Here is a 14,380-nt window from a genome sequence, read left to right on the forward strand (position 1 = left end):
GCACAATTTGAACTGGACAGCAAGCGCTTGACCAGAAGATCGAATTTCCCAAAGGAGAAATAGTTTTCAGCGCTTATAAAGGAAACTGCAGAAACAACCATCAACCGCAGTGACGAAGTCAGACACTGCCTGGCTAACTGAGGAATAAACAAGACACAGGACATTTAATTTTGCAAAGCATACAAGCTCAAATAGGCCTATAAAAATTGTTTAAGGCTCAACTCCAAAGGCATATAAATACCTCCAGAATCACAGAATTACTTGGTTAATCTAAAGATAGCTTTACATAAGGCTGTAGGAATAGATACACAATTTACATAGCCCTCGAGATATGCTTATCGTGAGGTATAAAAAGCATGGCAACATAGTCAATGATATACCTTAGGTGTCTCATAGAAGAAACCCAAATCAGTTAGCAATGTAGCCAGTTATGAAATTTACTTTAAAGTTTTTTTCCCTATGTATTTAACTTGCTTTTAACCTTTTTTTTCCATTCATGTAGCTAAAATCCTAGCTGTAATTTGAATAATTAAGACTTTTTGATTGCTGTTTTGCTATTGTATAGTATTGCTGAAATTGATAAATTTTGGACTGTACATGTCCAGAGAAGTAAAGGATGTAAGAAAATTATGTGGTGAGGCCCCTAAAGATGTTTCCAGGAAAACGTACAGAACTTGGAGCTGTTAAATTGTTTTAAGAAGCCGAGAAAATTGGAGACTGATGTTACCAAGTGCCAGGCTTAGTAAGGAGTTCCCTCTGGTGGGCACATACCCTCTGCAAGAAACTTTATGGCTTTAAGCATCCTCAGAGTATTGCAGTGAAACTGGACAATTACACTTTAATTAAAGTGTATTTCAAAGGGTGAATGCATTCAGCATTTTCTTACAGTTGAGAAAAAATGTTTTAGCAGATATGCATAAATACAGATCAAGTTTTGTAGACAGATGTTATTCTGAGCAAGAACATCAAGTACAATTCAGGTTTTCAGTGGTGACCCTAAAATTAGACTTCAAAGCTTATGTTTAATGTCCAGGCTTATTGTTAAAAGTTTTCGGCAGCCAGCATGAAATTACATATGTACTCAGGTACAACAGGATCTTCAGTCCTACAAAAAGCAGTTCCATGGTAGTCTTCTGAAGCTTAAAATTACACTAGTCCTCAAATAAAAGGAAGATAAAAATCATAAGCTCTCTTTTGTCACACTATCCTAAGCAGTCTCAACTCATTTCTGAGTGTCATCTGTCCTGCCTTACCATCTTGCAGTGTTTAATCTGCTGTTTTCTTTGCCTTGCAAGTATATGGTATTGTATAAGTATTGTATATAATGAGTTCTAGGCTGGTAAAGCACTTGCTTCTCTTCTGTTCTTAGGAAGGAATTAACATCCCCTTTCTTCATTTGAAAGCTACCAGCAAGCAGAGTTCTCTAACCTTGTACTTGTTGTTCCTGACAAATCTTTAAGCAGACTCAATTAGTGTTTCCAGATTGCCTTTCCCCTTGGACCATTCTTCTGCAGACACTTTTCTTAATCATTTCCCTAAAGTTTTCTATTTCCTTGTAATTCCCTTTTCAGTGGTGGGCATCTTCTTCATCAATAATAAGCCAACTTTCTTATTTCTGTAGTGAAAGAGCCAGCGAGAAGCAGGAAGAATGACAAATTAAATGCGGAGCCTGGGAAATGGCTGTTTGCTCTGTGTTGTGTGCTTTCTCTACATCAGACATTGAATTGCCACTGAACTATTTTTCAGGGGAAAGAGGAAAATCTTCTGCTATTCCCTGAAGAAAACGTTAGTCAGACCATTACCCTTCCAGTTTCGCATCAACAGATTTGACCTTTTCACCAAGCCATGGACAAGGAAATACTTTCTAAAATCAAATTGTTTTTAACTGCTTCTGTACAAAAGCATTTGCACAACATAGTAAAGCAGCTTGGAGAAAACACTTCTCAACAGTATATAAACAAAAAGTGGTAACTGTCCATGTCTCAGAAGTGCCTCCAGGGCAGTCCCAGTGGACACATTAATTTCTGCCATAACTTCAGATAACATTTCCAAAGATTACATATTTCATACTTGGTGTTAGATGTGCTTCTGAGGAAAAAAAAAGCACAAGCCAACATGTCCCCTGCCATACCCCCCCCCAAAAAAAACCCAACCAAACAACCAAACAAAACACCAAAACACACAAACAAACACCAAAAAAAAAAACAAACACCAAAAAACACAAGCCCCACCATGTTTGTCCAGGATTTGTACAAGTAGAAATACTCGTATTTGCAGCACCCTTTCAAGTGCTGCAGAACGAAATACTTAAGGGATGTTCATTGTGGGCTTTTCTCACATCTATTTCAGTCTCTGTCTTTGGTTATTTGGAAAATATTCTGTAAAAGTCCACCTGTATTTTTGGCTTGTTATTTACAGAGTTCTTCAGCTCTAGCCCCAAAAATATTTTAGCACCAACTTCAAAGGTTTATGGAGCTAATTTGAATCTTTATACCAACGTGGATATTAAGAGATGTTTCCCATTATCTTTAAGCAGATTGAAGATCATTCAATTAGAAAACAGTGGCAAAAGAATCCACCTTTTACATGTCAAAGATAATTATTTCTGATGCTGTGTGGGTGATGGCCCCACAGGCTGTCCCCGCTGCTCTGTGCTGTGCTACAACCTGGAGACAAGAAGAACCACTGCCCTGGCCTGGCATTCAGGCCTGTGAAATGGGGCTGTATCAGATTTAGAAACTGTGTGATGATGGTGAATTGCAGAAGATGCATGGCTACCGAATAACATGTTCTGAGGGGTTTGTCTTCCCTCATAAAACAAGTATGTCCCTGTTAATGACTTGCAGGGCAAGTGGACAACATGGCTAGGAGAGACATGGAAACTGGACATCTTATCCAATTCTTCTTCACCAAGCAAGGTCAGCTATCCCATAGCCATTCCTACCAGGGCTTTATCTTAGCTGTTCTTCAAGATCTCTGGTGACTGAAAACTCAAGATTTGTACAAATATTTGTTTCCAGCCAGTAGCTGTCTTTACATTTAAAATTTTAACCTAATATTCCTTTCTACAGCCTATCACTTTCTGTCCTGTAGCATGGCATAAAATACAGTTTCAGACAAAATGTCTGTCTCAGCTCACATCCTATCTCTGGACTAAGTATATAATATTTAATATTATACACATATTATATAAATATATTTTTATATGTGCATTACAAACTGCATATTATATATTGTTATATACCAGATATGTGTATATTTACATATTTTATATACACATATGTGTAATAAGGGAAAGTAGAAGAGTAGAACATCCAAGTAATTCTCTCTTCTGTAAATACCTTCTCATCAACAAGTTTTAGGGTCTTCAGAGGTGCAGGGTGCCTACCAATTCCAGACCTAAATAGAAATAAATTATTCCCCCCTTACACCATAATTTGAACACTATCTAAATTCTTTCAGTCTTCTCAAGATCAAACAAAATCTTCTCATACTTTATTTCACATCTTCCAGACTTTTGATCAGTTCTGTTGTCATCTACTAGACTAATTCCAGTTGGTCTATACTGTTTTTTATTTTAGACCACTTCTTGTCAGGCCCATTCAAAATCCTGGCATTGCTTTCCTTGTGTTTTTGATTCCTCCCAGACTAAGTTCCTGTGAAAATGTAAAACATGGAGTTTCTACTCTATCATCCAGGAAATTTATTGAAAATACTAAATAATACCACATCTAAGTCAGAATTTCTGAGCAACTTGTGTTTATAACCTTGGATTGATAACTACAATTTTCCAAAGAGTTGTGTTCTCTCTTCAAGGTTTCATTCAGCCTCTTTAGTTTGCATTTAGAATGTTATGTGTTACAGCAATGAAAGTCTAAAGACCTGCAACATATACAAGGGTCCTGCCTGGTTCAAGATGATTTATTCTTCGGTGTTTGCGGTTGATGGCCTTATTTGGTGCTACTTGTATCTGATCTTGTAGCTAATTACTAATTATAGGAAGTTCAGTAACATTTTATGAAAATCTGAAAATGATTGATTTCATTTACATCACCTTTTATCTTTGTTGTTGATTTAAAAAAAAAAAAAAAAAAAAGAGGCTTGTGGCTCTTTCAGGTTTTCTGGAAGCTCACCCAGAGAGGTGATTCAGAGATGATTACTATGTTTTTGACATTGTTTCAGCCAGTTACTTGAGTTTCAACAAGCAGTGGATACAATTCTCATGCTTAGTAATTGGCCAATTTTCATAACTCTTGAATTTAGGACATTGAGTAACTTGTAATTAAGCCAATGTGGCCACATACTGTACTTCTTCCATTCCCTTTGCTCTGAGAGTATTTATGACTTTAATATTTTTATTTAGGATGTTGTTGGCAGTCGCTACACTCTTTTTTTCCTTAGCCATGCTTCCAGCCCATAGATTTGCATTACACATTTATTTCCTCTTCATGAGAACTATGGTCACTGTGTCTGTTTGTGCATGAATTTACTTAAGTTAATAGCTTCAGTGTAATCCCTCTCACTAAAGCATGGTCATGAAGGCAGAGACATAATTGGATTTAGTAAGTTTATATGTTCTAATTTCCTAAGAAGCTGTATAATCTTACTCCAGAGGTAATAAAATTTTGAAGTTAAGCCAAAGCCCAAGTTAAAATGAGTTAACAGAGTACCCTTACACAGTATGTAGTTAAGGTCTTCAAATTTTTGAATATAATAAAGCCTTTTACATGATTAAATGAAAAAGAGGAGGAGGCTGTGCTATCACCACCCAAGCTCATTCAGCCTTTAGCTGCTATTACAGACTCTCCTAAAATGCTTTTTACTTTGGATTATGATGCTGGAGATGCTCACAACTGTCTCCCACCCCCAGACTTTCCCAGCTCGACAGCTCTTCATAGGGAAAGTCAGTGTCCTTGAAAAGAGTTGTGGTTTGAAATAGGATCTTTCAACACAGTTCTTTCAGTTCGTAAATTAGACTCTCACTTCCTGAAAGCTGATTAAGGAGAGTCAGCAAAGGCAGGAGACTTATCTCTGTCCTCCAGAAGAGTCATTAATGCCCATATGATGTCTTGGATGTAAGTGCACCAGTGAGATAGCCAAAGATGCACATTTTAACACAAAATAGTTGCTAATCATTTTACTGCAAACATTGATGTGGGATTACTGTATGGTTTAGGAACATGTCATTGAGTGGGGTTTTGTTCTGTGGCAGGTTTAATGCATGGAAGTAGCAGGAAATGAGATTAGCTTGATTTAGCTCAGCAAAATGAAGGTTGAGAGTGTGTATGATTGCTTTGTATTTGTGTTTTGCAAGTAAACATTGTCAGGGGAAAATGCTACTTAATTTGAAAGACAATTCTGGTTTCCAAACAAAACCAAATAGATATAAATTGGCCATTATTACATTTAGACTGAAAATTAGATGAATGTTTCTAACTGCAAGAACAATCAAATTCAGGATTAGTTTTTAAGTGGGATTAGTGAGAGAAAATAAAACCCCAGCAAAACACCAATTTCCTTTAAGACAGAACTTGATATATTTAGGGGAATTTTTTGAGATGGTTTCCGTGCTTCGTGGCTTTCTGTGTATGGACTTGACTCCATGATTCTTTGGTGGTCCACATTTCTACTAAGTTATATCCATTAAAGGAGGCCTTAATCTCATCTAATCAGCTAGGATCCTTTTTGAATAATTGAAAAGTACAGGTATTCCGCATGAATAATTATGTTATCTTAAAATAAATATTAAAGGTAGACAGTAGAATTGTCTCTTCTTTACCTAGAGAGTAAATCAACATTAATCTATAAAAGAATCCTACTGTTCCTATAGTAGACATAAGATGAGTTGAATATGACCCTTTATAATTCTCAAAGTCAACTCTATTTTGCTTTAAGTGGAAAATACAGTGGAGGCTGTGTGACTCTGCTCTCTTGTGTTTCATTTCTTATTTTATAGGACTCCTTCCTGTAATATGGTACCCAAAATGATGCAGGTATTCCAGGCTTGGTCTTGCTGGCTCTCAGACATAAGTTAGTACTGTCCTTTAGACTACATTCCCCCAAAAGTGCATTAATTATCTGTTTCAACTAACAGTTATTCAGTATCTTGTAAAGGCTGATATTTCATGTTGCTTCATGAATTATGTGGCCAGAGTCTGTGCCAATAGGTGCTAACGTAGGTATCTTCTTGATAAAAAATTGAATGAAAAGACCCTAGTAATGGTGAAATAAATTTAAGAACATCAGAGCATAAGACTGAACATCCTCTTCTCAATCAGCAAGTTCTTCTCCCTGCTTTGGGAGGCAGCCAAGTATCTTATACCTTTCTTAACAAACTCCTGAATTAATTTTTACTGTGTGTATCTAATTAAACAGAAATAATAAAGTAGAATAATTTGCTTCCTCTGTTACGATTAAACATATTTAGAGTCTTGTGCTACAAGAACCAGTTTTAATTACAGAGCCTTAACTTTAATTAATTGCAATTGCAAATGGGCAAAACAGGAAATTTATTTCATACATATAAAATATATTGATGCAGGGAAAAGCTATTGAAAATGGATTACACTGAAATTCTAGAGCTATGCATCAGAGATGTGCTACAGCGAACAATACAAAAATACTCTATTTCAGTCTGTAATAAGTTCTGCTCCAGAAGATGAGCTACTGTCTAGGGAATGTATGTATTTAACTTCCCATTTAAGCAGTGATTTTCTTATAAATCCAGGCAAGGAAAGAGGAAATGTTACTGGACAAACAAGCTGATTCTAAGTGTTCTTTACTAGCAATGATTACTCTTTGTTTTGATAAATCATACCAAATGTGTTGCTGGAATTGAAACATAATCAGTTTCTACTATTTAAAAAATGAAAGTGTTTAATGAACTGTAGATTTTTGACAGTTAACTGAAGTTCAGTTAGCCTGTCAGTAAAAAAATTGGTCAATCCTGTAACTCAAGGGGTTGTTTCCTTTGACTTTATAAGGATCGAAAGCTAGCAACATCATTTAATAATGGCTTAATTTTGCAAGGCAGGTGAAAATATGTGTTTTAAATCAGTGATATAAGGTGCGGTAATTTACACTGAACATACCTCTATTTTTGAAGGAATTTTTAAAATTATGATATTTTATTATGGGCTGAATTTATTGTCTATTCAAATAATGTAAATGTAAATTATTTAAATAATGTTTAGCAGTAAATGATGCTGCACAGATCAAGAAGAAAGAAGTAATTCAAGACTAAGTATCTAGATTCAGTTTGCCAGAATGCTGCTCAATAAGATGGCTTATACGTTTTCAGATTTTTCTGCTATTGCAATTCAGTGGTTAGCTTATCCAAAATTGAAAAGCCAATGGGGAGATAAAAAAGTTGGCAAACTTGTTTCCTATGAATAAAAATTCCTCTAGTCACTATGCACTTTGAGAGATGATAGAGAGCAGCTTTGCTATGACATCTGTCAGCTCCCTCTGTCCCCTGGATGCAAGGTTTCAGGATTGATGTATATCTACATCGCTGAATGTAGATAATGCTGTTTGGCTTGTGCACTTTCAAGGTCTAGGCACAGACTTTCCTGGTAAAAACTGAAGCAGAGAAAGCATTGAATACCTGTCTGACCTATGATGTCCTTTGTCACTAGTTCTACCAGCCTATTGAACAGTGGGTCCACATGAATTCTTTAGCCCTCTTTGTGCTGCTATTTATTCTTAGAAGCTGTTTTTGCTGCTCCTCAATCATCCTTTGCTACTTTTAACTCCAGCTGAACTTTAACTTTCCTAACGCCCTCACTGTGTGTACATTTATTCCCTCAAAGTTTCTGCCAAAAGATAGAATCAGAAGGATAAGGATAAGCAGAGTTGTATTATCATGACTTGAGCAGATGCAGTGAATTTAGGCTATCGTCTTAGGCTAACATAAACATAACATATGTTATATGAATGATGATAACTATCCTATACTCAGTACATCATCTATGAAGAGATGAAGTTTGTGCTCTGAATCCTTGTGTAATGGTGTCTATTTACCTTTATCGATTATAGAAGCTGAAGTGTTTAAACTTATTAAATTGATCTTAGTCTTTGTGAACACTTCCCTTGATATACAGGAGAGGCATCATGTCTTTTTGGATAGTAGATATTAGCAGGAGGAGTATTCATGTACACACTTGCTGCACATATGGAAAGAATGGGAGAAAAATGGATGGAGTAAGGTTTGAGGAAGATACCGTGATACCAGTTGGAACAAAACAACAAATATTTCTTAAAAGTGTGGTTTGGGTCTTTAGAATGAATTGATGTAAATTAAGATTTACATCAGAGAATGTGAGTCCTCTGGCAAATTCTAAGGTGAGAGGTGTTGCAGTGATTGTACTTAGAAGATGGTCATCACTCGTAGTAGCTGATATGCTGACATGTATTTTCATTAAATAAAATGTCTCAAAATCTTTCCTTTGCTAAACACAAGAAATAGATTAAAGATCAGTACACTATAGACACCTGTTACTTACTGCCTGCCTCTGCTGCCTGTTGAGTCAGGCAAAACTTGCACTGAGAAAACACCTACAATGGCTTTTACTGAGCAGAGTAAAGAAATAAGAAAGGGGTTAAAAAACTGTATGGTTTCAGGACTGATCAAGATATTAGAGAATTTTTACTTTAAATTTGTTAATTGGTCTGGAAAATCAAACTTATGCAAGGTATAGTTAAAGTGCTCTGTAACGTGTGTTGTATTTCAGAGTTCTATGAATCTGTAACAAATACTGAAAGAAGTATAATTTCAATAATAAAACTTTCATTTTGTTATTTTGAGCACCTAGTTTCTCTGCTTAGATGTTTCTTTTCTACCAGTTATGTCCTGCATTCAATTTAGCACACACATTTCCACTAAAACACTTGCAGGTATGTCAAAAAAACTGTCCTCTCTTTAGTAAATTTCTGTTTTTAGCACCAATATTGTCAACGATGCCAGTTACGTTATCATTTTTTTAGTTTTCATGTTTTCTGTGAAACCTCTTCAAAGGTGGACTTTTTAACACATACAAATATATACATATTTACAAGATATCTGGAAATATGAATGGATTTTTTTCAACTAGCAATTCACCTATAAGACATCAGCGTATATATCCATGCTCTCATGTATGCTTTGAACCAACAGTAAGTGAGACAGTCCTTAACAGAGATCTCAAGGAGTAGAAGAGGATGGGGTCTAACTCTATTCCATATCATGACATAGACTCAAGAAAGGCTATAAACTTGCGATTGTAGTACATTATCAGTACTGTCTGCATATTGAACATTATAATTGTCGATTTACTCTATTCCATACCTCTAATAATCTTGCAAAAGAAATTGCTCTATTGGATTTAAGATATTGACAATTCAAAGCATTTGCAATGATGGGAAGGACTATATCTCCGGAACAGAGAATGTAAAAGGCAGGAAGGAAATGTATAGCAAGGTTAAATATAAACAATCTAGAAGATTATTATTAGAAGATATTTTTTTAATTTTACTTTTTGTGAAGAAGTTTTGAGTCACAGATTCAAGTGATTGATTTTTTTTTTTTACTCTGTCATTTAAATACTCAAATTCGTATTCATTGGTATGTATTTAATAAATAAAATGTTTCTTGCGGTTATTATTTTTTGGAAATATTAAAAATACTGAAGTGTCTGTGAGCTCACATATGTAAAGAGTCATTAAGCTACCATTCGAAAAGGAAAAAGATGAAGTTGTAGTGAATATTGTGTAGTTTAACAGTAATTTCAGGAGAGAAAATGATTTGCAATTGAATTTCTGTTGAGGATCAGGATCTCAGTTCTGAGATAGCAGTGTCATGAATTAGATTTTCTTCTTGTTAAAAAGAGTGTATCATATTTTGCCCTTAAAAAGCACAGCAGGTAATTCAACATTCCTCAGCAAGCTTAGTTTTGAAATTGTTAATTTTATGTTTTAATAGTTAAATAGTTAATGAGTAAGACAAGTTAAGTGAGGGGTGAGGGTTTCAGTGGTAGAAACAAAAGGATGGTTCACATTTCAGAGCTGTCATTAGGCAAGAATTAGTAGGATTTTAAGGCAAGCCACTAAGTGGATGAATTAATAGGAGAATATCAAGGTTATGTACTGTAATAACGAAAAGGATTGTGGAGATGTGGACGAAGAGATGTCATACAATGTAGCAGATACACTTTTGTTGTGTAGGGATTCATTTTATGACTGAGCAGCCAATTCTAGATATCATAAAAACATCATCAGGGCAAAGAGGAGAAATCAGGCTCAAAATGTAGGCTAGACAGTAGTACTACTATCAGTAGTACTCCTGATGTAGTGATGGCAATAAAATAATAAAAACAATTGAAGTCTGCCTGCCTGCTTTTTTGAGGCAGGTGGCACTTTGGAAAATTTCCATGTTCATGGGTCCTGCTGTGTTGTGCAATCCCTCATTCCGTGGCTGCTGACCCCTTTCATACCACAACTTAGTTTCACTCTGAACTGTGACTTAGCACTAAAGTAGACCGAGAAAAGAGCTTGGGGTGAAATGGCATTCCGGGGGACTGGTGGCTTTCTGGAGGGCCACCTGAGGACACACATGTTCATGAGGTGTCACTGGGACTCCTCCTACCAGCTGAGCAGACAAAGGCTATTTTCTCTACAGTGTGCTGTTGATACCATCAGTGTCTGAACAGAGGCAGTCACTGCACGTTACCTTTCATCACTGTTCTCCAGGTCATCTCTGTATTTAAAATATATGCATTTAAACAATGAACTTAAGATCTGATATTCTTTTTTGCTACTGAGCTGTTACAGTGAAGGTCCTTAAAATATCCCTGCTAGGGCAAGCAAATATGTCATAAAGTAGTACATTCATCCAGCAAAATGTAATTTTGCTTTTCTTGAAGCAATTCACAAACTTAGCTGAATGCTTTCTGCTGAAAATACTCTTCTAGCCAAAAAGTGAAATCTTAGCATGTACAAATGTTATTATAATGCTATCTTCTTTTCTAGATTGAAATAAGAAGCGCTCTTTTCATGAAGTGACTATGCATATTGAAGGGAAGCGTGGGATATGAGACAATGCCGAGAAGATAAGTTTGTGTAGATAGAAAAGTACGAGAGAAACAGAGGATGGTTTCTGTGTAAACCTGGAAAAGAACCTTGCCTTTAAAACTGTTACTCTACCTGTGTAATATAAAGCACAATCCAACTTCACTGAAGGTTATGCAACAGATGTGGAGGAAGAAATAAAAAAAGAAATGTGCTCTTAAATGACGATTGACTAGGGCTTTCTCTTCTTGTTGAAAGAAAGTGTAGCTCACTGTGGATTCCAGATCTGTGTAGTGACAGTGGTTACAAATGCACCAAAGTCAGGATTTCTGGTCTTCATACTACATAAAAATATGCTGCAGATATATGATGAAAAATGTTTTTATTAAATATTATTTAAAATGGATATGCCCTTGCATACAGCAGAATTAATATTTTCTTTATTTCCACCCAGCAGAGGCAATGAGAATAGACTAGCGCTACGACGACAAACTATTCTCCGGGAGAAGGGGAGGAGGCAGGCCAGTCGAGGGCCAGCGTATATGTTTAATGACCGCTCAACTAGTCTTTCTCTTGAGGAGGAACGCTTTTTGGATGCAGCAGAATATGGAAATATCCCGGTGATTCGCAAAATGCTGGAAGAATGCCCCTCACTCAATGTGAATTGTGTGGACTATATGGGGCAGAATGCCTTGCAGCTAGCAGTTGCCAATGAGCACCTGGAGATCACAGAACTTCTACTGAAGAAGGAGAACCTGTCTCGGGTTGGGGATGCCTTGCTTTTGGCTATTAGCAAAGGTTACGTTCGGATAGTAGAAGCCATCCTAAACCATCCCGCATTTGCCGAAGGCAAGAGGCTTGCATTAAGTCCAAGCCAGTCGGAGCTCCAGCACGATGACTTCTATGCATACGATGAAGATGGAACACGTTTTTCCCATGATGTTACACCAATCATCCTGGCTGCTCACTGCCACGAATATGAGATCGTCCACACTCTTTTGAGAAAAGGGGCTCGGATCGATAGGCCACATGACTATTTCTGTAAGTGCAGTGAATGCAATCAGAAACAAAAGCATGACTCTTTCAGCCATTCTCGGTCTAGAATCAATGCCTACAAAGGTCTGGCCAGCCCTGCTTATCTGTCTTTATCCAGTGAAGACCCTGTAATGACTGCCTTAGAGCTCAGTAATGAACTGGCTGTGCTTGCCAATATTGAAAAAGAGTTTAAGGTGAGTAGAGTGATACCTATTCTGACAGACACAGAATTATGAAGTTCAGCCAAAGGATTTTCTCCTGTTCCTTGAACAGGAAGACATTGGCGTCTTCATTAATCAGAACAATAACACGAGGAAATGTGTAATTGTTTCATGAATGGAACATTTAAATTTCTGGGAACTTCTTTTTGCTCTATGCTGATTGTAATTCATGCTGTGTATGTAGAAGGAGTCAGTGTCACATCCTATCAGGCAGTATAGTAAAGGAGGCTAGTAAAGGAACTCAGTGAAGTTAAAGGCTTTTTAAGTGTTATACAGAATTTGTAATGTTACACAAATGCATGATTTTGAAAAATAACCAGCAGACCCAGAGATACAATGCCCATTAGATCCTTCGAACATGAGTGTTCCTTTTTTTTTTGTGTGTGTGTGGATACACTGGTGCACAGCCTACAAAAATATGTACGACGGTTTATTTCTATTATTTAAGACAGTAAGAATCACAGTTTTTTGCTTTCAGTAACCACCACATGGGCCTTGTTCGAACATAAGGATTGTTAATTTTGACTTACTGTTGTGGTTTAACCCCTTTGGTTAATTAACTAACTAAGAACCAGCTAAGAACCCACAGGCTCTCTCTTACTGCCCCACCAGTCGGATGGGGAGAGAATTGAAAAAGGTAGAAGTGTGATAATTTGTGCATTGAGATAAAGACAGTTGCATAAAAGAGAAAGAAAAATAAAACAAAGCAAAGCAAAGAAACAGCAAGTGATGCACAACACGATTTCTCACCACCAGCTGACTGATGCCCAGCCTGTCCCAGAACAATGGCAGCTTCCCCGGCCAACTATCCCCAGCTGTTATTGCTAAACACAACATCATATGGTATGGGACATCTCTTTGGCCAGTGTGGGTCAGCTCCTGGCTGTGTCCCCTCCCAGTTCCCTGTGCACCCCCAGGTACCTCGCTGGCAGGGCAGTACCAGGAATTGAACAGTCCTTGGTCTGTGTGAGCACTGCTCTGCAGCAACTAAAATATCAGTGTGTTATCACCAATATTTTCCTCCAAAACCTGAACACACAGCATCATACAAGCCTCTACCAAAAACAAAAAACAAAAAAAAACACAACTCAATCCCAGCCCAAACCAGGACACTTAGATTAACTAACATCATTTGGACTGGGACCCTGTTGAAAGAAGGTGCTAATATATGATATAACTGTGACACGGCAAGATATCTAGACTTCTCTACCAGGAGATCAAACCCTTAAAAAAGCATTAAGAGAATCATTTCCAACATTGTGTTAGGAAGAGTGTGAAGTTGCCAATATCAATATTTAATGTTAATCTTTTAAACACAGCTTCACAGCTTTTAAGCACAGTTCTCAAGGCCATGAACCTGTATTGGCTCAGCTAACCTGAGCTGGGATGCTGCAAATCTGAATTAGTTGCTCCTAACTCATGCTTGCGGTGTATCTTCGTGGCACCAATCCATATATAGGAAGCTGAAATCTTTAAGAGGGAAAAAAAGGAGGTGGAATGTGCAAGGGGAGCTAAAAAACAGGAGCTAAACTGCTGGATAGGAACAGGGGTGAATTTTTATTTTATATCAATAAGACCAAAGTCTGGAAAGAACATTTCAGCTTAATAGAGAGGATAAAAGTCTGCCCCATGAAGTCCCTGGTAGAAATCGTTAGGACCTCGGGACTGACGTTTTATCCAGTGCTTGCATGTACAGTTTAGAAAAGAGTATTTAAACCACATACTCTTGTTTCCTTTGCTTTAGCAGCTGCTGAAGATATGAACAAAAGGACTTGATTAACTTAAAGGGGAGTAAATTTAGAACAGAAGAGAAAAACATTTTTATACACCATAAATGCAGCCTGTTAAGTTCACAGCTATGTTGAGTTCAATGGCGTGTCTGATTTGTAGGGACCGTATAGCTCCGTTTACCACAGTTGGAGCGACACAAGTTAAGATTGTTAAATAAAATCATAATCTGGAACTGTCAGCAAGAATTGTTCTTCAAATGTGTGCTGCAGTACAGAACTGACAGGATGAACAGGGGACACAGTATTTGTCCCTGGTGCCACCAGGGCCCGGAAATGCAGCACAGGGTGTGA

At 37.1% G+C, this 14,380-nt stretch overlaps 1 protein-coding gene across 4 annotated transcripts in view; it reads left to right on the forward strand.

Annotated features, from left to right (window-relative positions):
• TRPC6 (transient receptor potential cation channel subfamily C member 6) overlaps window positions 1-14,380 on the forward strand; it is a 100,933-nt gene that overhangs the window by 46,814 nt on the left and 39,739 nt on the right. For 3 of the 4 annotated variants that reach the window (XM_080571495.1, XM_080571498.1, XM_080571497.1), the window contains exon 2: window positions 11,498-12,272. In XM_080571495.1, the coding sequence (XP_080427621.1) occupies window positions 11,498-12,272 (775 nt within the window). The remainder of the gene's footprint in view (window positions 1-11,497; window positions 12,273-14,380) is intronic. The other variant, XM_080571496.1, reaches the window with a different exon arrangement.

The sequence above is a fragment of the Anser brachyrhynchus genome (genome assembly GCF_964034855.1).
Source record: "Anser brachyrhynchus genome assembly, chromosome: 1".
NCBI classification, from domain to species: Eukaryota; Metazoa; Chordata; class Aves; order Anseriformes; family Anatidae; genus Anser; species Anser brachyrhynchus.